This window comes from Muntiacus reevesi, chromosome 10 (assembly GCF_963930625.1).
Source record: "Muntiacus reevesi chromosome 10, mMunRee1.1, whole genome shotgun sequence".
In the NCBI taxonomy this organism is placed as follows: Eukaryota; Metazoa; Chordata; class Mammalia; order Artiodactyla; family Cervidae; genus Muntiacus; species Muntiacus reevesi.
Window position 1 is genome coordinate 33,834,168 of NC_089258.1, and position 27,099 is coordinate 33,861,266.

The 27,099-nt window shown below is 46.5% G+C and overlaps 1 protein-coding gene across 13 annotated transcripts in view; it reads left to right on the plus strand.

The window, feature by feature from the left end:
* ZNF618 (zinc finger protein 618) overlaps positions 1-27,099 on the plus strand; it is a 198,373-nt gene that overhangs the window by 26,215 nt on the left and 145,059 nt on the right. For 12 of the 13 annotated variants that reach the window (XM_065946755.1, XM_065946758.1, XM_065946756.1 and 9 more), the window contains exon 1: positions 14,135-14,247. The exons of the other annotated variant lie outside the window; for it this stretch is intronic. In XM_065946755.1, the coding sequence (XP_065802827.1) occupies positions 14,206-14,247 (42 nt within the window). In that variant the 5' untranslated portion in view covers positions 14,135-14,205. Of the gene's footprint in view, positions 1-14,134; positions 14,248-27,099 lie in introns of those variants that run through there. 13 annotated transcript variants of the gene reach the window in all.

Consider the following 27,099-nt stretch of genomic DNA (forward strand, 5'->3'; position numbering starts at 1 on the left):
TCTGTTTAGTAATAAAAGTGCTTAATCAATGAATTTTCCTCTGAGTACCTTTTTGGTCACATTCCATAAACCTTACTGTGAAGTATTGTTACTATTTTCTCCTCTGAATAGTCTGTAATTTTAGTTTTGATGCTCTTTAGTCTGCAGATTATTTCAGAGTATAATTTAAATTTTTGTATGAGTTCCTGTTTTACACTGCTGTTTATTTTTATTCAATTTTATTTTATTGTAAGAGAATGTTGCTAGTGTTAGTTCTGCTTTTGGTAATTTATAGACATTATTGGGTTCCTTTCTAAGTATTAGTTTGTGTAAATATTTCATTTGCTTGTAAAAGTAGTAATTTCTCCTATTTTTCTTGTTCAGTCTCTTAAGTCGTGTCCGACTCTTTGTGACCCCGTGGACTGCAGCGCGTCAGACTTCCCTGTCCTCTGCTGTCTCCTGGAGTTTGCTCAAATTCATGTCCATTGAGTTGGTAATACTATCTAACCATCTCATCCTCTGCCGCCACCTTCTCCTTTTGCCTTCGATCTTTCCCATCATCAGGGTCTTCTCCAGTGAGACGGCTCTTTGCATCAGGTGGCCAAAGCATTGGAGCTTCAGCTTCAGCATCAGTCCTTCCATTGAAAATTCAGGGTTGATTTCCTTTAGGATTGACTGGTCTCCTTGCTGTCCACTTTTAGGGTTTATTATTTGCCATATACATATATTTCTCAATTTTACGTGTCATCAACGTTATTAATTACATTCTTTAGATCCCTTGTGGTACCCCAGTCACGTTGCTTTTCCATTTATATTTTGAGAATTTCTTACTGTCTCTCCACACTATGTTTCTTTTGATTTTACCTGTTTTTCTTTATATTTTACTTTATATTTTTATTAGTTAGGTTAGGTTAACAGAAATTTACCTGCTTACTGCATTTTATTATGGATTGTACCCTTAATCTGTAAAAATCAGCCCTCCTTGACCTACTTTATAGGGCTTCCCTCATAGCTCAGTTGGTAAAGAAACTGCCTGCAATACAGGAGACCCTGGTTCGATTCCTGGTCGGGAAGATCCGCTGGAGAAGGGACAGGCTACCCTCTCCAGTATTCTTGGGCTTCCGTTGTGGCTCAGCTGGTAAAGAATCTGCCTGCAACGCAGGAGACCTGGGTTCAGTCCCGGGTTTGAAAGATCCCCTGGAGAAGGGAAAGGCTAGCCACTTCAGTATTCTGGCCTGGAGAATTCCGTGAACTGTATAGTCCATGGGGTCACAAAGAGTCGGACATGGCTGAGCGACTTTCACTTTCACTTTGACTATTTTATGCTTTCTACTTTCAGTTCTAGTTTTTCTGATTTTTATTATGCTTTTTCTGTTTTCACCTTTAACTTTAGTGAAATTTATAAAGCACTTCCTACTTTGTGTTATTGGAATTTACCTGATAAAATTTTATATATTTATTTCACTTTTAACCTTTCTGTGCCCTTTAACAGTTGCTATATTTCTGTCAGATTGCTTGTAGTTTTTTATATTTAAAAACTCAGAGTCTGAATATCTGTGTCTTGGAACTTACCCCTGTTTCTGTTTATCGTAATACTTAATGTGGTTTTTTCTATAATTAGTTTCTTTTTCTTTTTTTGCTAAGTATTTGTGTAACTAAGAAGACATTTTTGATTCCTTCTTATGTAAATGGCATCTTTTAATGAATAGGGCATTTTGTGTTACATATTTTTTCTCTTAGTACTCTACGGATGTTCTGTAGTGTTATGTTGTTAATATTGAAGAAGGTAATTCAGAGGCCACGTGGTATTTCACTTTTGTGGTTGATTCATGCACCCCATCCCCGACCTTCCTGAATGCCTATCCTATTCTTTCTCACCCTTGAAATCCCAGGGTTATTTCGGGCAATATCTGTGTTTGGTGTCTTTTAATTCATTTGCTGGGCTTCCCTGGTGGCTCAGTGGTAAAGAATCTGCCTGCAATGCAGGAGCCACAGGAGATGCAGGTTTGATCCCTGGGTTGGGAAGATCCTTTGGAGGAGGGCGTGGAAATCCACTCCAGTATTCTTGCCTGGAGAATCCCCATGGACAGAGGAGCCTGGCGAACTACAGTCCATGCAGTCACAGAGAGTTGGATGCGACTGGAGAGACTTGGCGTGCATGCACGCAATTCATTAGCTAAATACGTGGTATGTACATTAAGTCTACAGACTTAGGTCTTAATAATAGAGAAATTTTTGTTCCATATGTTCCCCTGGTCTCATCTTTTTTTGAAATTTCATCATTTATATCCATATATCCCTGCTCTTTGTTTTCCATAATGATCTCTTTTGATGATTGTAACCTCTCTCTATTTATTTCCTCTGAGTTTTATGAGTGCTTCTCAAGCTTATCCTTTGCATCACATAGTTTTCTGTGCTGATAGTTTGTTTATTACTTCTGATGCTGGTTTTAATTCTTCAGTGGCATTATTTGGTTCCTTATTCTTTCTTCTTAATTCCTTGAGCTTCCTTTTCATTTCACTCTGCTCTTATTTAATTTTATTGAGGGAGCAAAACAGAGTGTATCTCAAGTTTATTTCCATTTCCTGGAGTAAAACTATGTTGTATATGTCCCATCTCTGTGTCTTGAATGGAAGGCTTGTCTCCTTCTTTTTGTTCACACAGTTTTGTTTCATTTGCCCTCCCCCTAGTTGTGTTATTTATTCATGTTAAATAAGGAAAGGTATGTTTTGGTCTGGTATGTACTTTAAAATGATGTTGGTAACTGCTTCCTTAGATCTTGAGGTGAAGGGAGAAGACCAGATGGTAAAAGCTGATATGATGGATGAGTGATGCAGCAGCGTGAAGTTGATGGGGCTGTAAGTTTTCTCAGTCTGGGTACCATCGTTTGGTTGAATGGAGCAACACTGTGATGTACCCAGGGGGCTATGCCCAGATTCTTCCCTGATGGGATTAGGGTTGAGTTGAAAAGCTCTCCCTGGAGGAAGCTTAGCTGCCACTGGGATTTCTCTGTGGAAATGCCATCAAGGAGGGTTTTCAGTAGCTTCTGTCACAGTCCCTCCATTTCACCCCCAGCTGCCTTTGGCTTTTATCTTAGCAATTCTGGGTTGGAATCTCAAGGAGGGTGGCTGTGAGATGATCTACTGGGATGCTCTTTGATTTGTTCCCATGTCCCTGACGTCTAGCACAGAGCCTTCAGTAGGCAGCGTGTGTGTGTGAAATCATCTTCTAAATTTTAGGATCTCCTTTTAGTCTTTAATTGTGGTAAAATACTCATAACATAAAATTTATCATCTTCACCATTTTTATGTGTGCCGTTCGGTAGTGTTAAGTACATTCATGCGGCTGTGCTGTCAATCTCTAGAACTTTCTCATCTTGCGAAACTGAAACTCTATTCATTAGCCAACTCCTCATCGCCCACTTCTCCTGGCCCCCGGCAACTCCCATTCTACTTTTTGTCTATGAATTTGACTACTCTGAGTGTCTTATATGAAAGGAATCATACACTGTGTGTCTTTTTGTGACTGGCTTATTTCACTCAGCATAATGTTCTCAAAAGTTCATTCACGTTATAGCATGTGTCAGAATTTCCTTCCTTTTTCAGGCTGAGTAATATCCCATTGCATGTATATACCAAATTTTGTTTGTTTATATATATCTGTGGACACTTGGGTTGCTTCCACATTTTGACTATCTTGAATAATGCCTCAATGAACATGAGTATAATATTGTCTCTTTGAGATTCTGTTTTCAATTCTTTGGGGTATATACCCAGAAGTGAAATTGCCGGATCATATAGTAATTCCATGTTTAATTTTTTGAGGAAGCCACTATACTATTTTCCTCCTATTTAAAAATGTGATTATGGAAAATTTCAAATATGCAGAGCAAACAAAGTTGTATAATGACCCATCATGCCTGATTGTCCAACTTCAACAGCCATCAGCATATATTGCTAATCTTTCATCATGTGTACCTCCACCTACTCTCCCCACTCAGTGATGACGGTGGTTATTAAACTATTACAGCTGATTCAGGAAAAACTTTCATAAGTAAAATGGACATAAGTAAGTGAAGGTTTCGGTAAAGAGATTTGTTGTTCAGTGGCTCGGTCGTGTCTGACTCTTTGTGACCCCATGGACTGCAGCGTGCCAGGCTTCCCTGTCCTTCACCATCTCCTAGAGCTTGCTCAAACTCATGTCCATTGAGTCAGTGATGCCATCCAACCATCTCATCCTCTGTTGTCCCCTTCTCCTCCTGCCTTCAGTCTTTCCCAACATCAGGGTCTTTTCTAATGAGTTGGTTCTTGTCATCAGGTGGCCAAAGTGTTGGAGATTCAGCTTCAGCATCAGTCCTTCCAATGAATGCTCAGGATTGCTTTCCTTTAGGATTGACTGGTTTGATCTTTGCAATCCAAGGGTCTCTCAAGAGTCTTTTCCAGCCCCACTGTTGAAAAGCATCAGTCCTTCGGTGTTCAGCCTTCTTTATGGTCCAGCTCTCACATCCATGCACTCGTGTGACTCGTATCCCTACTGCAGCATAGAACCTTTCCGCCTCTCAGAAAGTGTCCCTGAGTCCTTTGTCAGTTGCCACCTCCTCCCCCAGAGGCAGCTGCTGTTCTGATTGCCTTCATGTTAGACTAATTCACCTGGTCTAGATATAGAATTTACATAAACCACGCCTCCTGTTTTTACATTCCTGTGATCCATCTGTGAGTGTGTTGGTGGCCCTGTGTCACTTGCCTTGTAGGACTCTCTTCTTTCACCTTTTTGCAGGTTTGGGGTTCAAGGTCGTGTTAGGTAATCACTGCCTTTGGTTTTTGTTTTTATTCTGTCCTGATAGTGTTGTAACTTAGGAACCCAATGAAAAAGCCCCAGCATTTCCCCTGCATTTAAAACTCATTGTATTTTACTCCTCTTTTACCTATAAAAACAGTTATTCACATATTAAAAACTTGAGAATTAAAGGAAAATAAATCCCTCAGTGTTAACATCACTTCATAATCATGATTAGTGGTTCTCTGTTAAATTTGTCTTTTTTCTAGGTGTACTTTTTTACAGCTATCATCATAGTGCATACAATTTTATATCCTGCTTTTTTCACCTAACACGGAAACAGCAGTAATTTTAGCTAGCTACGTGGACGTCAGTAATCATTTTTTATTGGCTCCATAGTTGCTGTAGGGGGTCTGTCATTTGAGCTCTTACACTGTCTTGCATTGTACTAAGTCTTGTTAACTCATTGGATCCTCACAATGTACCTGTGAAGTACTTACTGTTCCTCTCAATTTACAGGTTTGAAATTAGTCACACTTTTGGTGAGTAGGGAAGCCAGGAACCAAACCCAGGCATGCTGGCTCCTATCCCCAACACTTAGGCACAGTAATTAACTTCATCATTCCTTTGAGTGGACTCTGCAGGGGTCCTTTCTTCCATTTTACAGATGTGTAAACTGAGGCACAGAAAAGTGACTTCACTGAGGTGATGCGGCAGGGAAGTGACAGAGCTGAGGCTGGAACCCAGGCTCCTGCCTCCTGGCATCATCCTTTCCCGCTTTTCCCGGAAACCCTCTGCTGTGCTTGGGTGGGGGTAGGCTCTGCCTTGTGTCTGGTACTGCGGCACAGCAGGATCACCCCCTTTTCTTTAAGCTTCTGGTTTTCCTTTCATCCTTATTCTCTGTCGTCCTTCCAGCAGCCTCCAGGTCCTCTTGCCTCTCTGGGCCTCACTTTCTTCATCTTTAGAATGGGCATCTCCTTTCCCCTTCTCCTCTCTGGGCCCTGTTGCTTCAGCCCTCCTCTCCTGCACTTGGCCGGCCCGGCGCGTTCCCAGACACTTGCAGGGAACTGTACTTGCGGCTGAGCGAGCATCTGCTTCCCCATCTGGTCCCAACTTTTTCCTTAATTACCCACTGAATTGGCTCTAACAAAACGCTGACAACTTGAATGAGACATTAGCTGATACATCAGCACCCGTGCCAGGGCCTCACGGGCTTTTCCGGGACGTGACGAACCCAGGCGCAGCAAAGCCCCTTGTTCCCTGGCCCGAGTCCCCGTCCCAGCTGAGCGGCAGGCCCAGCCAAGGTGCCGGGCCTCCCCGGGTCCTGCCGCCTTGTCGTGGCGGGACCCCAGGCTTTCTTGCCATCATCTTTGGGACTGGGTCTCAAGCCTGGAGGCAAGATTTGTCCTTCCTCGCGTCAGCCCCTTGGTCCCCAGCCTTTCATGTCTTTTGTTCCAAGTTACTGTTGTTCAGATTATTTTTGTTTTGTTCCTAACTAGTCTTGAAGCAGACAGACTAAGTGTACCACAGAGGGAGGGATGTTGGCTTGGGTTTTCTCAGCCTCAGGGTGCCTCCTGCAGAGCCTTTTTGGGCTTGTGTTTTGTATTCGAGGTCTTCCCAGGTGGTGCTAGTGGTAAGGAACCCCCCTGCCAATCCAGGAGACGTAAGAGACAAGGGTTTGATGTCTGGGTTGGGAAGATTCGCTGGAGGAGGAAGTGGCAGCCCACTCCAGTATTCTTGCTTGGAGAATCCCATGGACAGAGGACCCTGCAGGGTTCCAGTCCATAGGGTTGAAAGACATGACTGAAGTGACTTACATGCTTGTTTGCATTCAGATAAGAGGTCTGAGGGGGTGTAATATAGACTGTATATTACATTCTGACTTCCTGAAAAGAAAAGGCAGGGCTTCCATTTTTTTCATTGCAGGAATAATAGGTAGAGTCAGCTACCTTGGTGAGGGTGAAGAGCACAAGTTTACGGGCCAACCAACCTGGATTCAAGTCTTGCTTTTACCCTGTGTGACCTTGGGCAAGTTGCTGAACCTCTCTGGGCCTTCGTTTCCTCTGCAGAAACTGGAGATCAGAGAACCCCATGAGAGCTAGTTATGAAGATTAAATGAGGTAGTACATATAATGCACAGACACATAATAAGTATTCAAATGGTACCTGTTTTTACTTCCTCCTTTTTAAACTCATATGCAACAGGTGAAGTTAATTATACTCAGTTTAGGGTGCATGATCATTTTTGGCTCATTATAACCTTTTCTTGCTTTATTTAGTTACTTCTTTGTATTCTCATTGGCCCCTCCTGTTTCTCCCCTATCTCCAAGCTATTAATTCTGTGTTTTTAACATGCTTTTTTTGTTTTGTTTTTATGTGTTCTTAAAAAATGTGTGCTCTTGTTTCCTGTGCGTGTTTCAAAAATTGATGTCAGTGCTTTAGTGTCTGGATCTCATTCTGTTTCTCACTTTTGTCCCTCAGCTCTGAGTTTTTGAAATCTATCGCTGCTGGGTGCAACCACCACATTTTTCCCAACCAAGGCTCCTTAACTCTCCCCTCCCCCTGCCAAATAGAGTTGTGGTGACCTCCCCTATGCTTGTTCCCATGTGGATCCCCGTAAGGCCTTGCCATGTGTGCCCAGGTGTGAAATTTAGTATAGAATAAAATGGAGAATAGTTGAAGGAAGCAAATGGAATGGATATTCTCTTGCCCTGAGTTGAATAAAATCTTAAACAACCATCTTAAAATCTTAAAGTTAACCATCTACTGAGCTTGCTTTGAACCCCAGCAAAGCACTGCTTGTTTTTAAAATTTTTAATTAGAAATCACATGAATATATATTCTTTGAAAACAGTTTAGAAGAATGACTAAAAATGGAAAGGACTCTTGCACCGTGCCTCCCATCCTCCTCAGCCCCATTTTGAGGAGTTACACACTGGTGACAGTGGACTAAAGCCAACTTATTGGAAAAACCCTGATGCTGGGAAAGATTGGGGGCAGGAGGAGAAGGGGGTGACAGAGGATGAGATGGTTGGATGGCATCACCGACTCAATGGATGTGATGAGTTTGAGCAAACTCTGGGAGATAGTGAAGGCCTCCTTCACTAGGGAAGCCTGGTGTGCTGCAGTCCATGGGGGCACGGAGTCAGACATGACTTAGTGATTGAATGACAGATATACTTATAGGCACAAATGTGAACCTTTATACTGTTACACAGCTTAGCTTTTCTCACTTAACAGCATGTCATGAGGGCATTCCACCATAGCCCCAGCACATCCACCTCAGTTTTTATCATGCTCCGTGTTCCATGTTAAGTGTCTGTCATAGTTTATATGGCTAGTCCCCTCCTGATTGGCATTTTGGATGTGGCCAGTTTTCTGGCTATTTAATAAAGAATCAGTTCTTCTTGTGATGTTAGTCTGCTGGCGATGAACTCCTTTAGCTTCGTACATCTATATTTTTGAAAGCTATTTTTGCTAGGTATTTGCTAGGTTGACAGAGATTTTCTTTTTTTCCCTTTCAGTAGCTTAAAGAAGTCCTACCGCATGTGGATGCTATGTTTATTTCTGTCCATCTTTTTTCCTCTTTGTTTTATTACTGTTAGTTTCTATGGCTCTGTCTTCAAGTATGTCAGTCTTTTCTTCTTCACTATCTAATCTCTTCTTCATGCCAGGCATTGCATTCTTTGTCTGGAGAAGTTTGACTTGTATCTTTTAAATCGAAAGATTGGTCACTAATGTGCTCATGTGCTTCCCTACCTTCTTGAATTTATGGAGTATGTTTATGACAGCAGTCTTAATGTCCTTAAAGTCTATCAACATTAAGGACATTGGTCTCTTCCTGTTAATTGATTTTTCTGCTTCTTCCAGGCCTAGCGATTTTTGATTGATAGATGCTTTTACATTGATAGTGATAGTGACTACATAGTGACTTTTACATTGTTAAGTGCTGGATGTATCAACATTCCTTTATTTTGTACTTTATTCTGTTGTCATTTTTGTTTTAGTTTACTATTGCTGCTGTAACAGATTATCACGATTTTAGTGGCTGAAAGCCACTCAGATTTATTATCTTACAGCTGTGGGGATTGGAAGTCCAAGGTCTCACTGGGCTCCAGTTGAGGTGTTGGCAAAGCTCTGTTCCTTCTGGAAGCTGTAAGAGTGAATCTATTTCCTTTTCCATCTTCGAGGCTACCTGTGGCTCCCTTCTCCATCTTCAAAGCCAGCATTGTTGGACAGAGTCCTTCTTATGCTGCCATGTCTTTTCCGCTTCCCTTTTCTATTTAGAAGGACTGTTTTATTGAGCGCATCCAGATAATCTCTCCATCTCAAGGTCATTTGACTAGCAAGCCTCATTTCCTTTGCATGTATCCTCACATGTTCACAGGTTCTGGGGATTAGGATGTGGACATCTTTGGGAGCCCACTCTGCCTACCAGGCTTCCCTGGCGGCTCAGATGGTAAAGAATCTGCCTGCAGTGCAGGAGACCTGGCTTTGATCCCTGGATTGGGAAGATGCCCTGGAGAAGGGAATGGCTACCCACTCCAGTATTCTTGCCTGGAAAATTTCATGGACAGCCTGGTGGGCTACAGTCCATGGGGTTCCTAAGAGTCAGACATGACTCAGCGACTGAAACACACACATTCTGCCTACCTCAGCAGTTAAATTGTTGTGAAGGACAAGAGCTGGGTTTAAAATAGAGGACAGTTTGGCAGACTCTGGTCCATGGGGCAATTCTGACCTTTTTTGATGGGGGCACTGGGTCTTAGTTGCAGCATGCGAGGTCTTATTCCCTGACCAGGGATTGAACCTGGGCCCCCTGCATTGGGAGTTGAAGTCTTAGCCATTGGATCACCAGGGAAGTCCTTGGCCTGTTTTGGTAAATACAATTTTATTGGAACACAGGTATGCTCATTGGTTTAAGTGTTGTCTCTGGCTGCTTTCCTTCTGCAGTGGCCCACAAAGGCTGAAATGTTGACTTTCTGGACCTTTATAGAAAAGGTGTTCTGAATCCTGGCCTAGTGCTAATTTTTGCTCACTGTTGTTAATGCTGTTCAGTCGCTAAGTCATATCTGACTCTTTGCGCCACCCCATGGGCTGCAGCACACCAAGCTTCCCTGTCCTTCACCATCTCCCAGTTGGCTCAAACTCCTGTCCATGAGTCGGTGATGCCATCCAACCAACCATCTCATCCTCTGTCGTCCCCCTCTCCTCCCACCTTCAGTCTTTCCCAGCATCAGGGTCTTTTCCAGTGAGTCAGGTCTTCGCATCAGGTGGCCAAAGTATTGGAGTTTCAGCTTCAAGCATCAGTCCTTCCCGTGAATATTCAAGGTTGATTTCCTTTAGGATGGACTGGTTTGATCTCTTTGCTGTCCAAGGACTCTCAGGAGTCTTCTCCCCACTATTGAGGACATACTTTTTTGAGTACCCTCCCCAATGCCCTTGCGTATTAGGAGATTTCTCCCCTTTGGCTGGTGGCGCTATGACCTATTCCTAGCCTTGTTGTGAGTTCTGAGAATTGTTTTGCTGGGTTCTCTCTTTCTTGCTCCAGCCTTAGGTAGTTTCCTTATGTGCATGTGTGATCAACACTAAAACAGCTGGAGAATCGGAGCTCATTCTCTGGGCCCCTCTCTCTCCTCTGACTCTATTCTGTGTCTGCTCAACTCAGGGGAACCCTTGAACTCTGCTTGAGTGCTTCCTCTCTGCGCTGCAGTTTAGAAATTCTCTGAGCAGTCACCTGGGACAATTGTAGGACCCAGCATGTTTGCTTTTCCTCTCTTCGGGGTTACTGTCCTGTAAGCCTGCCGCCCAGTGTCCAGAAATAATTGTTTCAAATGTTTTGTCCAGATTCTTGGTTGTTTAAGGTGGGTGGCGAATCTGGTTCTGCTGACTCCTTCACGACCAGAAGCCACCAGCACTTCTTATAGCAATGTTATTTTACATCTTTGAAAGTACTTCGAGGGTACTTGGAAAAGATAGAGTACTGGAACAGGCATCATGGTGTCAGAGGCTGTGCATTTTAAACGATGTTACCAAATTGGCCCTTGTAAAGGGTGTGCCACTTTATACTTTGAGAGTCTCATTCTAATAGCAGAGATTGTGGGACTAGACGATGATATAAAATTGCTTTGAGCTCTGTAAAGTGCTGGGAACATGCCAGGGCTTATGCGTCTTAAGAAAGGGCTTCTCCTAGCTGTTTCTCTTTTGACTTGTGTCCCTGGTGGCCATTCTGCCTTGCCAGACTCTCCACCAGCTTGGCTTCGTAGGACTAATATTATTTCCGTAGCAAGTGGGGATGCCTGGGGGGATCTACTGTTAGGCTGAGACTTTCTTTCCTGACATCTGTTGAGCACCTACAAATGCTAAATCATGTCCTGAGTGTTTCGTGTAGTCGTTGTGATGTAATTTAAATGTCCACCACAACCTTGGGAGCTTGGGATGAAATGGAAACCGAGAGATGTGGCATGGCTTGCTCAAGGTCCCAGGAAAGTGAGGATTCTTTCTGCCTTTAAACCAAATCTACTGGTTCATGCAACTGACTGTCCATTTTTTCTCAAAAAGGTCTCTCTAGATCGTTTAGACTGCAAATGATAGATACTCAAAGTGTAATCTAAAACTTAATAACATGAAAAGGGATATTTGTTGACGTTGTTGTTGTTTAGTCATTAAATTGTGTTTGTCTGTTTTGTGACCCCGTGGACTGTAGCTCGCCAGGCCCCTCTGTCCATGGGATTTCCTAGGCAAGGATACTGGAATGGGTTGCCATTTCCTTCTCCAGGGAATCTTCCTGACCCAGGGACTGAACCTGTGTCTCCTGAAGTGGGAGGTGGATTCTTCACCACTGTGCCTCCAGGGGAGCTCATTTGTTGACATACCTACTGAGAAGTCCAGGGCTGGGCTCAGGTAACTTTGTTGGGGTTATCAGGAGTGTGCTGCTCTGCATCTCTCAGCTCTTGTCTTTGTGTTGACTTGCTCTTCTTGCAGGCCTTCCCCAAAGTGGTGGCAGAAAGGGCTGTAGTGTCCCCAGCCTTATTTCTCACCCCACTGGAGTAGCTCATTTCGGTGAAAAGAGAGGACCTGTTTCCCAAGGGTTTCAACCGAAGTCCTAAGGAAGGCTCATGTTGGCCCAGCTTGAGTCACAGACGTATCCCTGAACCAGTCACAGTGCAGGAGGGCGTGTTGTTCTAACTGATGGACATGGGGGTCATTTGAGTCTCTTGGTGCTGGGGACTGGGATTGTAGATTCCTGAAAAGACAAGAAAGTTCTTTGTTGGAATCAGGGATGCTGAATAGGCAGAAATAAAGGTGTCCCTCATCCTTGGTGCTCCGTGGTCTTACTTGGCACCTGCTGAGTGACTTCTCTCCTCTGGCCTTGGTTTGACAATGGCATTCCTCCTCCCGGTTTCTATCACTTGTTCTCTCTCACCACCTGGGGCGGGTGAGGCTTCCAAGGCATCACTCCCTCTGGCATGGGTCAGCTTCCACCCACAACTGCACCACATTGACACTGAGCAGACGGGGGGAGATGTCGGGCCTTGACTTTTCAGTGCTGGAGCCCCCATTCTTCAGCCCCCAGGGTGGAGGGGAGCCGCTCCCCAGGAAGGTAAAGCTGGGAGAGCAGAGGAAGTGTGTGTGTGTGTGTGTGTGTGTGTGTGTGTGTGTGTGTGTGTGTGTGTGTGTGTTTAGGGAAGGTGGGTGTTGCATGTTGAGAGAAACTTACCATTCCACTCTGAGGCTACAACATGAGACTGGCACCAGGAAACAAGAGCCCAACAGGGTGGGGACTCCCCCAAATTCTCTTTCATCTTTAGTAGATGAGCTCTTTTCCAAGGGAGGTCTGGGACCTCCTGCACTAAAAGCAGCTGGCACATTCAGCTTCCCCCTGCTGTTTCTGAAATCATAGCGGGTGGGGGAGGTGGAGAATCGGAGGGTTTTTTGTTTTATTTTTGTTTTGTTTTTTTTTTTTTGGCTGCACTGTGCGGCCTGTGGTATCTTAGTTCCCCAACCAGGGATGGAACCTAAGCCCCCTGCACTGGGAGCAAGGAGCCTTAACCACTGGATTGCCAGGGAAGTCCCAGAATCTGAGATTTTAACCAACTCCCCAAGCACTGCTTTCACATGCTGCGGGTTGAGGTCCTAAGGCTGATGACTGTCTTTGAATTGGCTGAGTTTCCCGCTGCCTTAGGTTTTTCTTTAAAGGATTCTCCTTTCTCCTGGTTTATCCAGTTCAGGGATTTCCCTCCTTAAGATTTGAACTGTTCCTTCCCTGATAGCTCAGCTGGTAAACAATCCGCCTGCAATGCGGGAGACCCCAGTTCAATTCCTGGGTCGGGAAGTTCCACTGGAGAAGGGAAAGGCTACCCACTCCAGTATTCTGACCTGGAGAATTCCATGGACCGTATAGTCCACAGGGTCGCAAAGAGTCGGACACGACTGAGCGACTTTCACTTCACTTCCAGAGGAAGGAGGTGTCACTGAGCTTGGGAGTGAGTCTGAAGTGTGGAATCCCTTTTTGAAGAGATCAGCATTATTATTCTCCATCTAAAACTTTCTGTGTCTCACGATATACATTGGAAATAACATGAAAAGAGAGGGTAATGCACAGTGAGCCTGCGTGCCTACTATGAACCACTGACGCCTAAAGCCAGTGACATATCAGGGTTGGTTGTGAGAGCTGGGAAAAACTCAGTGACCAACATGGGACCACATTTCATTGGTTCATAAATTAAGATCCTAACACTCGGGTGAGTAAAATACTACTTTTACTCACTGGGAGATTTCAAAAATCTTTTTCGCCAAAGAACCTTTTCACAAATGAAGTCTTAGAGAGGAGCTCAGTATATCAAATAGATAAAAGTGATTTTTTTTTTTTAATTGGAGAGGGACAGTCACATTATGACTTTTCGTGGGCCCCAGGTACTTTTGCCTTTGTGATCGGCTTCCTTCATTAAAATATATGTAAAATCTGAGGACTTCTCTGCCTGTCCTGTGGTTGAGAATTTGCTTTCCAATGCAGGGGGTGTGGGTTCAATTCCTGGTTGGGGAGCGAAGATCTTACATGTCTCTTGGCCATGAAAACAAAACATAAATCAGAAACAATATTGTAACAAATTCAATAAAGACTTTAAAAATGGTCCACATAAAAAAAATCTTAAAAAAAATTTAAATTACTTTTTATGACTTCTTTGGTATAAATGATGATTGTGTTAATATTATATGGCAAGCATTTTCTCTGACCTGAAAGTTCAGTACTTTATTCTGGTTTTAAAGAAATCAAAGCTTTTTTTTGTGGAACCTGAACACTGTGTCTTCTCTGTCCAGCGGGGAGGTGTGGGCCCTGAGGGGACAGATCCTGGCCTGACCGCCTCCTGGGTGGCTCATGAAGCATGCTGGAGGAGAGGGACCCATTTGGAAGACCCTTGCACAGATTCATCACTCAAACCTTATCAGATGCTTGTCTGCCTCACTGGGGAAGAATCAAAACATATCAGAGTAAGCATGGAATGTCAGTCATTCTCCTTTTTGCCCTCTGCCCCCAACTCAATCTCTTGAGCATCATTCATACCAAGAGGTCAGCTGTCTAGCCTCTGCTTGAACCTCCCTGGGGACAGGGAGCGCCTTAGCGTGCTTGCCTTCTTTCCGACCCAGTTCTGTAGGGAATCATGGTACCCAGCAAACCTCTGGCTTGATCCCCATTTGTCCCCTAAGCCAGAGAATCCTGGAGTGCCCATGCCCGCTGCAGAGCCCAGGGGGGAGTCACGAGTCTGGGGTTTAAGGTACAAATTTTCCCCTCCCCCCTCTGCTGTTTGTGATGGTAAAGTGAGACCAAGGCTTGTCCTGGGCAGGGATTGCCTGTAGCCAGGTTCTTCTGGGATGTAGAGGACTTGTTGGCTTTTGCTCAGAGATCGGGGGCCAGAGACTGTATGTCCCTGTCCCCCTGGGTCCGGGTGGGGCACTGTTACACCACAGGAGAAAATTTGGATAAGAGGGGAAGGGTCAGGTGGTTTTAGGATGACCATCCCACTCCTGGGCCCTCCGTCTGGTTGCCTTTTTCCTGAGATTTCGGGACATATGGCCTCCCCAGAACCCCGTGGGCACCCGTCCATGGCACCCTCATGGTGCCAGGCGCTTGTCCGCTTGGGCTGGGGAGAGGAGAACAAGAATGGTGATTTTTTTCCCTGAGGCCTACTGGCCTCAAAGCTTGGACTTGCTTAGACACAAGCGGGAGCTGGGCAGTGTGGGATATTTCTTCTCTTCCCCCCTTTCCCGTCCGGCCTCCCCTAGTTCCTGGTGCTTGGGAGAGGGGTGCGCCCAGCCCCTGTCTGCAGTCCTCATGGCCCAGCGTATCTTTATGAGTTCCCCATCCGCCCCTCGTCCCTGCCGCACTAGACGGCTCTCCTGGACCCACCTGTGGTTTCTCAACCTCCACGCCTGGTTCTCACCGTCCCTCCCGCCAGGGCAGTGGGTGCGGTGGGTGCCCGCGGAGAGTGGGGTGCGGGGTGAGTCCCCCACCCTGGCCTCCAAGTGGGGGAACGTCCTGCCCAGCCTGATGTTTGCTCACCTGGCTCCTGCTCTGCACTTTGTAATTATTGATTCCTGCCGCGTCCGCTTACCGTGAGCCAGCTGGGGTGGACTGGCCGTCCAGCTTAGAAGTTCCTGGAAACAGTGACTTATTACTCCCCTAATGAGCGTGTCTCTGCCAGCCAGGTGTGTCCAGGAAAAAGCGTGAGCATGTGAGCTGCTGGACAGGACATTTTCATGGGCACGGGGTGAATTTTCCCCTTTTCTCTTGGGTCTGGCTCTTCAGGGCTATATTCTCTTTTGCCATTACATCTTGACATTTTTACTTAAATAACTCCTCCGATTTTATGCCAAGGGAAAGCCAGTTTAGTAGGGCAGTTCGTCTGAAGTCAGTTTTCTCCATCCCTCCCTCCCCCCTCCCTCCCTTCACACCTTCTGTGAGCAGGGCTGTCCTGTCCTTCTGTCCCAGGCAGCAGGGACCTCATGGTCCAGCGGGAGACCTAGGAAGCCAGATGCAGAGTGAGTTTCAAGTTAGTGCAGCACTTCCTGCGTTGTTGGTAGTAACTTCTCTCAGAAACTTTGTTTTATTTAAAACAGTTTGTTTTTCCTTCCTTATAAAAAGTAGCAAATATTTTTATAGGAAAAGTTTGAAAACACAGAGAAGTCTGAGGAAGAAAGAAAATCACCTATAGATTTGTACCCGAGGTTTACATCTTGGACGTTTTGACTGTTTTCCTTTTTTTAAACCAATGAGTGCAATAGGTTCAGCTTCTTTCCCGCTTAGAAGAAAAAAAGGCTCAGCTCACAGGATTTGCATTTCCCAGTTTTACTGTAAACCCCGTGGTTTTGGCTGTACGGTGTTCCATGAAGTGGCTGCATCCTAGTTTACACAATAGTGTCCAGTTGGGGGATATTGTGCTATTTCCAGTCTTCCCCTGTTGTAAATAATGCTGTGAAGAATATCTTGTAAGTGAATTGGTTTTCACATTTGGATTGTTTCCCAGACTTCGTCATCTAGAAGGCATCTTCGTGATCACCCAGACCACTTCTCCAGCGTTAGTGTGTGTTAGCATCACCTGAAGGGCTTGTTGAACCCAGCTCTCTGAGCCTCACCCCCCAGAGACTCTGGTTCAGTGGGTGAGGGTGGTGCCCGAGAGTCTGGGTTTTAACAAGCTTCCTGGCAGTGCCAATGATACTCGTAAATGGACCACACTCCAGGTGGCATCGACCAGCCTCTCCTGGGTGGTGAAGTTGAGGCTGATGAGTCAGGACAGTGGAGGGGGTGGGTGGCCCTTGCCCGGGGGGACCAGTGGGTGGTTCCCACGCTCGGCCAGGGACCCCTACCCTTTGCTGCCCCTGCTGCCTGGGGAGCCTGCAGGAGAAGGCAGCCTTCATCCACCCAGGGATAGAGGATCTCCTCCATCCAGCCACTCAGGGCAGGCAGATGCAGAGGTGAGCTTGCTGTTAGGTTACAGATGGGGGCCAGGGCGAGAACCAGTTTCGGAAAGATACCGGCGGAGACCGTGGTGAATCATCTTAAACGAGAGTGAGTGACAGCCCCTCTAGGACGCGAGGGGTTAAACAGGCGGCTGGCATAGCCTCCCCGGAGCCAAAAGGGGGAACTCGGGAGTAAGTCGTGACTGCCTAATTAATTCAATTAAACTACTTTATAAGCTCCGCTGGTGTCAGTAAATTGTTAAAGTCTATTAAAAAATCAGTGGGACGTGATGAGGGTTTGGGGTTGCTGCTCCACCTTCTGGCTCTTCCCTTGGCTTCCTCCTCTGATGTGAGTGGGGATGCTCTGTCTGGTACCCCTGATGACCTGCTGTGTGTGCCGAGGCAGGTCCTAGCCCCCACCACCCACCCCCGCCCCGGGCTTCCGTTTCCCTCCTGCAGAGCTGAGTGGTGGACTGGTTCTTGAACACCCCTTCAGCACCAGGGTTATTAGGATTTGCCAGTCTCGTCGGGTCAGAGGGAGCTGTTGCTGCAGAGGCACTGCCCTGTTCGCCACTCTCCTTTCTCATCAAGTTCTCCCTTCTCATCAAGTTCCTTCTTGGGTTGGCTGTGTGGACAGGTGACCCAGAGGGGAGGTGCAAGCTCTGGAGAGGGAGTAAGCAGAGTGAATTTCACCTAAGCCCTAACCCTGTGCTGGGGTCAGGGACTGCTCACAGGGTCTCCTTCGGCGCCCCCTCCCCAGGTTGGGACTGGTACCCACGCTCTTGCGGGTGAGGATTCAGAGGGTCCCAGGTCTCCACGCGACCTGTCTCCACGCGACCTCCCCACGGGTACCTGGTGGGGCTGAGATTTCAGCTCAGGGCTGCCGTGCCTCAAAGTCCCTTGGCTGACTGCTTGCAGTTGTTTGGTTGCTCAGTCGTGTCCAGCTCTTTTGCGATGCCATGGACTGTAGTGCTGTCAGGCTTCTCTGTCCATGGGATTTTTCAGGCAAGAATACTGGAGTAGCTTGCTGTTTCCTTCTCCGGGGTATCTTCCCAACCCGGGAATCGAACCCAAGTCTCCTGCATTGCCAGGTGGATTCTTTACCTCCGAGCCACCAGGGAAGCCCTCCTTCCTCTGTAGACATATTTAAAATAAAGCTGCATCCCCTGGCCAAACTTGGTCCACACTAGTTGAGTTAGTTGCTTGTCTTTAGAAATTCAGATTTGCCACTTGTTTTGACAACCTGGATGCCCAGCAGCAGTGAACATTAATTCCTACTGGCCAGCCATCATCAGGAAGAGGTGAGCGGGTTTCCTTGTCTTCTCAACTCTGTGCCCAGCTTCCTGCCACATTGCAAGTGTGGGAAAGAATACACGAGAAGTGTTCTTCTTGTCTAGTTAGTATCCAGACAGGAGGAACTGAGGAGAGGGAGTGACAACCCCGACCCTAGAGGTGTGTAAGCAGTGGTTGGCTGACCACTCCGATAGGCCCATTAGAACCAAGATCCTGCCACTGTGGGCCCAGCTGTTGGTTTATACTTTTTTCAGCATTTTTGTGCTAAGGGCAGACTGGGAATTCAGCAGCAGTTGCTCCCTGGCGCGTGAGCACTGCATTTACTGTCTTATTTTCTGATCCTGTCAGATCAGGTCTTGTTTAGCCAAACTGGTAGGCTGCCTAGTGCTGGTCTTGAGTATGACTGTGGTCCTGGGTTCGTGGGAAGCGTCTGTTTTAAATTAACCAATGGTAGATCTTTGGCAAGGCTCTTCTTCTGATCCTAGAAGTGTAGGTTAGTTCCCTCATCTCTGAAAGGCAGCCCAGACAGTATGCTCAGGAGGTGGTCCCTAGCGAGAGGAAGAATGAGGAGGATGAGTTTAGGGCCAGATACACTTCTAAATGGAGCTTATACAATCTTAAAGAGTGTGTGGCATGTAGTTGCACTCAGTCGTGTCCGACGCTTTGCAACCCCATGGGCCCACCAGGCTCCTCTGTCCATAGAATACTCCAGGCAAGAATACTGGAATGGGCTGCCATTTCCTTCTCCAGGGGATCTTCCCGGCCCAGGGATCAAACTCTAGACTCCTGCATTACAGGCAGATTCTTTACCATCTGAGTCACCAGGGAAGTAATAGCAGGCATTGAACCTTTAAAGGCTCTGAAAGGTCCTGCAGTCAAGAAAGGAGATCAGCTTTGTTTATCTGGCCTTCGCCAGCCTGGCCACTCTTTCCCTGTCCAAGCACACCTTTTATTTAACAACCTTTCATAGACATGAAAGCCTAAAATATTACCCTGGAGAGAGTGGCTTTTTTATGGTGGTTCTTTTTGTCATGGACATCCTTTCCATAAATAGGACAAACTAGCCTTTAGCAAGGTGGTGTCTGACTCCCCTAAGCTGGGTTTTCTTAAACCAAAGTCCATGTTGTTCTCAGATCCCAGAGGCTGGCCATGTTCCAGGAGCTTCTCTACGCCCGCGAGTAGCCAGGCCCTCCAGCTCTGGATTATCCTCTACTTGGGGTTCCCTTTGTATTAGCTATAGTATTTGGTGTTTCAGAGAAACCCTCCTTCCCACTTTATACCGGCCGGCAGAGGAGCCCATTGGTGGAGCTCGGAAGTTGCCTGAAGGTATATCATGATGTCCTGATAATCCGGAGCTGCCTGTTAAAGAATTTGTGAACTGCGGCGGACCTTTCCAAAAGAAGATTTGCTTAGGAAAATGCTAGTGTAAACAAGATCTTCAGGGGAAGAACTGTAAGGTGTGTGAGGAATCAGTCTATTTTTAAGCCTTTTGAAAGCACCCATTTGTGGAGCACAAACACTATGCTAATTATAAAAACACCTTTTCTGTTCAAAACTCGGGTAAACAAGATGGGAGCTGTGTGGAGGAGGGAATGAGTGTCTGAATAGAGGTTCAACCAGAGTTTAAACACTGTCGGTCCACACTAGTTGAGTTGGTTGTCCATCTTTAGCAATTCAGATTTCCCACTTGTTTTGACAGCCTGAATGCCCAGGCAGCAGTGGACATGAGTTCCTACTGGCCAGCTGTCAGCAGTTTAAGGGTGGCTTCCTTGTCTTCCCAGCCTGGTTTATTTGTGGGAGTGACTTGCACCGCCCCACCCCTTAGAATGTACACCCCTGCCTTTCTAACACTTTCCCCAAATATCTTAAGAGTATAGTTAGCATGTCACTGCTCATTTCCTCTCCATTAACCGTGGAGGAAGTCTTCTGCCTTGTTCAGCAAAACTTTTTCGAAGATAAACAACCAAGTGTCTTTTTATTGGACATCTACTAGTCATCAGGTTCTGTGCAGATGTCTTATCTCCACGTGGGGTTGAGATAAACCTTCCTGCTGGCCGTGGAGGAGTGTAGTGGGGGATGCGGTGCAGCCACCAGCCAGGTGTCACCCAGAGCTCCTGTCCTGCGTGCCTTGAATTGGGGCAGAGGATTCTCAAAGGGTGGATGAGGTCTTTGCCCTTGACCTGCCTTTGTAGAGAGATGAGATGAAGGGTGAGGTGAACTCCTGAGAAGTGAGACTGTGGGGTCCCTTTGAGCTCTGGGGATGTGCGATGTGGGTGTGGGGAGAGATAAGGGGAAGGGGGTGGGGGAAGGGAGGGCTAAGGTGTGCCAGAGGAGGTATGTGACCTTGAGGGGTGATTAATGTTGGACAGGCCGAGGGGAGAGGAGAGACCATCCCAGGCTCTAATGAGGAGCTGGAAAGATGATAATTAGCAGAGGCTTTATATGTGAATTACATTTGAAAATGCTTAAAAAATATCAGGAGATGAAAAGAGCAGTGGTCTGCTTGTTGGGGAGGGGATGGGGATGGAAGGAGAGAGAGAGGTGGATGGATGGATGGATGGATGGAGACGTACCAGCTGTCTTGGTGGAGGACCCTGAGGACCAAGTGAAGAATTTTGCTAACTAAGGAAATACGTATAACTGGTCTTAAGACCCATGAGGACACAGTCTGTCTTGTTCATTACTGTGTCCTCAGTTCCCAGCAAGGCCTTGATGTGGTGAATGCTTACTAATTGTTTGTTGAGTGAGTGAATGAAGGTACCTAGTCAGTATTTATCACATTTCTCTTTATGGTAACCCTATGAAAAGATGTTGTTACTCCTTTGAATCATTCTTAGAGGTGTGAGTTTGTGTGTGTGTTTATGTGTATGTGTGTGTATTGTGGTGGTGGGGGGGAGCATGGGGCTACCAGAAAGGTTTTTTTGTTGTTGTTGCAGTACCATGAAATATTGATCAATTTGATTCTATTGTATGACACAGGGACAATTTTACTAGCGGAAAATATGACCGTGTTATATGGCTGCAATAAAAAATCACAGCCGTGAGCCCAGGCTCAGAAAGCGAAGCAAACTGACGGTGTAGGCAGGACCCGCTGACTCCCTGTCTTTCTGCCAGTGTTAGGTTGCTCTTGTTCCTTCCTGGTGCCAGTGATGAGCTCTGTTTCAGGTAGGAGGTAATAGGTCCCAGCAGAAAATTTATAGAAGACAAGCTTAACGTCAGTTTGGTTTGCGGTTCTCTTGCAATTAGGAAATGTCCAGTGTTGTTTAGTTGTAGATGTAAAGAGTGCCAGTCTAGTCTGAGAATTGTCCCATGGGAAGGCTTTGAAGCAGGGATGTGATTTAATGAATGGGTACCATGACATTTCAACAGAAATGCACTTAACTTCGGAGAATATGTATTGTGCCTGTGGCAGGTGTCCCGGGGTGAGATGACCAGGAGGTGAGAACTGGTGTTCTCTGGGTCCCTCTCAGAATGAGAGCATATTGACCCACTGACTGTGATTGTCATGGTGCAAGATATGTATCTTTCATACAATAGGGTCCTTTAATGCAAGTCATCATCTTCATCAGGTGCCCAACCAGAAAACCATTGATCTGTTCCAACTCTAGAGGACCACCTGGCCATTGGGATTCTGGAACAATGGAAAGACAGTCTCCAACGTGATGCCTTCCCAAGGAGTCACTGGTTGCAAGTTTGTTGTTGTTCAGTCGCTAAGTTCTAGCCGACTCTTTGCGACCCCATGGACTACAGCACACCAGACTTCCCTGTCGATCACTATCTCCCAGAGTTTGCTCAAATTCACGTCCATTGAGTCGGTGGTGCTATCTAACCATCTCATCCTCTGCCACCCTCTTCTCCTTTTGCCTTCACTCTTTGCCAGCATCAGGGTCTTTTCCAGTGAGTTGGCTCTTTGCATCGGGTGGCCAAAGTAGAGCTTCAGCTTTTGTATCGGTCCTTCCAATCAATATTCAGGCTTGATTTCCTTTAGGATTGACTGGTTTGATCTCATTGCAGTCCAAGGGACTCTCAAGAGTCTTCTCCAGCACCACAATTCAAAAGCATCAGTTTTTTGGTGCTCAGCCTTCTTTATGGTCCAGGTCTCACATCTGTACATGACTACTGGGAAAACCATAGCTTTGAGTATACAGACCTTTGTTTTGGCAAAGTGATGTCTTTGCTTTTTAGTATGCTGTCTAGGTTTGTCTAGGGCTTCCCAGGTGGTGCTAGTGGTCAAGAACTCACCTGCCAATGCAGGAGACCTAAGAGACAAGGGTTCAGTCCCTGGATCGGAACGATTCCCTGGAGGAAGGCATGGCAACCCACTCCAGTATTCTTGCCTGGAGAGTCCCATGGACAGAGGAAACTGGCAGGGTCGCAAAGAGTCAGACACGACTGAAGCAACTTAGCAGTAGGTTTGTCATAGCTTTCCTTCCAAGGAGCAAGCGTTTTTTAATTTCATGGCTGCAGTCACCATTCACAGTGATTTTGCAAGTTTTAACTGTGAGATCCCAGGTTTATGTACTGGCTTTAGGACTTCACCTCCCCTAAGATGTCACCCTGCCTTGCCTGCTGGTGGCTGACCTGGCAGCTTGTTCAGGAAGAACTGGGACGTGTGAAGAGGGTGGAATAGAGTGGCAGACTCCCCTGGAAGCAGAGATGGAGCTGAGAGATAGTCCTGGCTCACTCGGGCCCTGTTTTTTCCTCTTTTACACTAGGCACTGCAACCTCAGGGCCTTTGCGCTTGCTGTTCCTCTGCCTAGAAGGCATTCCCCAGTTATTTTCTTGACTCTTCTCTCACTTTGATTTAGTCTTTTCAGTAAGCCTCCTCTGATCTTGATATTTAAAGTTATATCCTCCATTCATCTCATCACCCTTTTTTGCTCCATTTTCCCCCATAGTACTGTTTTCTATTTTACCTTTAGAAAGAAATTATGCTTCCTTTCTGTCTCCCTCCTTTGCTTTTCCAAGGATGTAAACTTTGTGAAGGCAGGGCTTAAAAAACTTAAAAAAACTTAAAAAAAATAACTTTTTCTTTTGAAAGCAGGGCTTAAAAAACTTTAAAAAAAATAACTTTTTCTTTTGAAAGCAGTTTAGACATAAAATTTTGCAAAAGTAGTGCAAAGAATTTCCATGTATCCTACACTCAGCTTCCTCAAATGTTAGCACCTTACATAACCATGGTATAATGCTTCAGTTATGTTATGAAAATTTGTATTAGCACAGGAAATGAATAGCAATGCAATTCTGTGTACTAAGCCACAGACCTTATTCAGGTTTCACCAGTGGCCCCACCAATAATCCAGGATTCAATCCGGGATCCACTATTGCCTTTAGTTGTCATGTCCCCTCAATTTTCACCAGTCTGGGACAGATCGTGGGCCTTTCTTTGAATTCTGTGCCCTTGACCCCTTTAAAGTGTCCTTACTAATTATTTTGTAGAATGCCCCTCATAGGTTTGCCAGATATTTGCTGGATCACTGAGTTGGGTTCTGTGGTTCTGGTCATAGCTCACCCACAGGGCTGGTATCCCCGCCCCGCCCCCCCCCCCCCGGGCATCACAGCAGAAGATGCGGGATGTTGGTATGACATCACTAGTGATGTGAACTTTGAACACTTAGTTATGGTGGTGTCTGCCTGGTTTCCCAAGTTACTGTCTTACATTTTATATTAAGAAGTATCTTCTGGGGAGATACTTTGCGACTATGCGAATAACTTGATTCTCATCACACTTTTTCTCCCTGACATCCTTAGATGATTCTTGCCTTCAACAGTTATTACTGTGGTGTTTGCCAAATAATGATTTCCTATTTCTGTCATTCTTTGTACATTTATTAGTTGGAATTCTACTGTAGAAAGAGCTTTCCTTTCTCCCTCATTTATTCATTTATTTATTTATACCGGTTTAACTCCTGGCTGTTTATTTTATGGATTATAATCCATTACTACCGTATTCTATTGCTCAAATTGTTCCAGATTTGGCCAGTGACGGCCCCTTCATGCAGGCTCCTCTGTCCTTTGGACAAATGCCCATTAATCTTTGAGCTTGTCCTTATACTCAGCAAGATATTCAGGGCTTCTCCTGTGCAGTCCCAGCCCCAGAAACAACCCTTACTCTATGAAGGCAGGCAGGGGTTTTTGTCTGTGTTCTTCATTCTGTTGCATCCTAGTGCTCACAGGGTCTGGTATGTAGTAGGTTCACCTCAAATAATTTTTGGATGAATGCATGAACCCTGGGAAGGAAGATTCCACCGGTTGGGTACAGAGGCTCCATACAGTTCATACTTTTCCTAGTCTCCTGATAAGCCTGAATGAATGATTTGGAAAGGGAGGGTTCTTCTCCCTGTTTTCCTCTCCTGTGAGCCTCAGGGGCTTTGACAGGCCCGCTTTGTCACTTTCAGCCTATTCTCCTTACTGCACTGTGTGAAAAGGATCCCAGGGCATCCCCGATCTTGTAGAAATAGATCTTGTCGAGTAGAAAGAGCCAAAGGCGGGGAAAGCAGCCAAGAGGAGCAGGCTGGCTGGAGAGTTAGCTGGAGCTGGCAGAGCCGGGCCTACTCGCTGCTAATGACTTGGTTGAACACCAGCCGTGGCAGACAGGAGGCTCCAGCAGTTGACGGCAGAGGTCCGGGGACCCCCACCGGTGTGTCTGTAGCTGGGGGACTGCCAAGAGCCACTCCTGGTCTTCTGAGATGCACAGGTCTCGCTTGAATATTTTATGAGTTTTTCTTTATAAAAGATTAAAACTCAGTCACGTTGGCTTTGGAAAAGCTTGTGATAATCAGATTTTTATTTATGAGTTGGGCTGTGTGTACGCATGCCCCTGAAGAGGAGAACTGGCTGCCAGGCTTTCTTGCCGATCCTTCTGGCACATTTCTGGGCCAGGAGCAGCCTTGGCAAGTGGTAGCCCCTTTTCCGAGTCAGGAGAGGCCCCGCCGGCTCCTGAGACGTCGTTGCTGGTGCCCCTGAGAACGGCGCAGGCCCCTTCACAGGGCGGTACCTTCTCCGATACCACCTCTATCCAGCGGTTCGGGTTTGCAGAGCACCGTGATGTCTTATGTTCTCACCAGTTCTGCAGGGCGGTCCTGGGAACTGGGCCAGGCGGGCATGGTTGTCTCAGTTTGCAGGCAGAGAGACTGAGTCCCAGGAAAAGGGAAATGACTGCCTCTCCATCGTGCTTAAGGGTCTGGAAAGCATAAACATGTTTTAAAATGTCACAGCGCCCAGGTGGAGTTGCCAGCTCTCTCAGGGCTCTCCTGGGTTGGGGTAACATAGCAAAGGTTTATGTGGATGGAGGAGACAGGGGAAGAGCAGGAGGAAGAGGTAAGAGTTCTTAGAGCAGGCCTTCTGGGAGGGAGAGGGCAGTGTCAGCTTGCCTTGAATCCGTATTTATCAAGCGCGTATACGATGTGATACCTAATAGGGGCAAGAACATGGAGAGATCACAGCAGGTGATAGCAGGCTACTTGTCAAGGATGGCAAGCCTTCCATGGTCTCTGGTCAGGGATACTGGAGGCCTACTCGCTCAGCCTGGGGATGCAGCCGTCAGCAAAGCCAAGCACTGGTGAGCTGTGTATGCCCCCAGCTTAGCACTCAGCATACACCTCCCCAGGGTACGTGTGGCCCAGAGTAGCGAGGGGTCCCATTCTAGCATTCTTTTCAGTCATTTATCCATCCATCCCAGAAGAGTTTATTGCGTGCCTGCAGTAGGTCCAGCACTGTACTAGATACCAGGGCGAATTAGACCACAGGACCCCTGCCCTGTGGGGTTCACTAGTAAACAGACAGGCAGTTTTCCAGTATGTAGGGTAAGTGCTCTGGTGGTGGCAATCCAGGGGTTTGTAGAAGGCCCCTCTTGTTCACGTGTCTCATCCTCAGGACAACTCTGAAATAGATGCTGTCATCATCTCCTTTTACTGATGAGGAAGCTGAAGCTCAGATGTTGACTTTGCCAGCAGATAGCAAAGCCACGTTGGAGCTCACGGGCTCGACTCCCCAGTGAAGGAAGGAGCTGGCCAGTGTTTAACAGTCAGTCCATGGCTAAATGGACAGACTTTCCATCACCCCAGCCTCCCTGACTTATTGTGAACAGGAGTGAGTGTGGATGCTGAGGGCCTGTGGCCAGAGTCTCATCCCGTCTGAACCAGGCAGGGGCTTGATGCCTGGTTGCAGCTGGGGAGCAAATGGAGCCCTGGGCTGGGCATGGAAGCCTCTGCATCACCTGGGTCCAAAACGGAGAATCTCTGTTGGAGGAGCTCCTGGCTACCCACTCCAGCATGGAGAATCCCATGGACAGAGGAGCCTGGCGGGCTACCGTCCATGGGGTCCCAAAGAGTCGGACATGACTGAGTGGCTAACACAAAATGAGGAGAAGTGAGCTTACAATACAGGGTGGTCATGATGACTAAGTGAAGTACTGAATAGGAAGTGCTGAGCACAGTGCCTGGCATAGAGAGGAGCCACAGTGACAGTTTGCAGTAGTCCCAGTAGGATTTAGCGGTGGGTTTCTGCGGATTGCTGTGTGGCTGGTGGTAGCTTAGGTGTCTTTGTGTTCTACTTGGCTTGAAGGCATGAGCTCTACCTGGCAGTTCATTTCACAGGCGGAAGTCGGTTGTATGATGACTGGCAGTGCTGTGGTTATTCGGCGCTGTGTGATGGGATGATTTTCTCCTGCGTGTGTGCAGACTCCCCAGGTACAGGGCCAGTGGCTTTCCTGTTGGTGGTCTTGGCTCAGAACCTGGCGTGGACCAGGCCTTCAGTACTTTTGCCATTTTTAAAAGTTCCTTGACCATAAAGCTTCATTTATCATGAAGCTTTCGTATCTGTCAGATGAGATTGGAATCCTGAGCCCTATTTCTTTTGCTTAATGGCTAGGGTAGGTAAATTACTCCTTTCTGGTCTGTTTCCCCAACCTCTCAAACCAGGTGAGAGTTATGCACCTGGTTTCTATTCTGAGGCCAGAGAATTACTCTAGCCTTTTGCCTGTCAGGCCAAGGATGTTCTCTCTCCATCCAGTGGGTCAAAGGTTTCTTCCTGGATACAGCAACTGAGGATCCAGTCTCTATTCCCAGAGTCTCAAGACATCCACATCTGAAG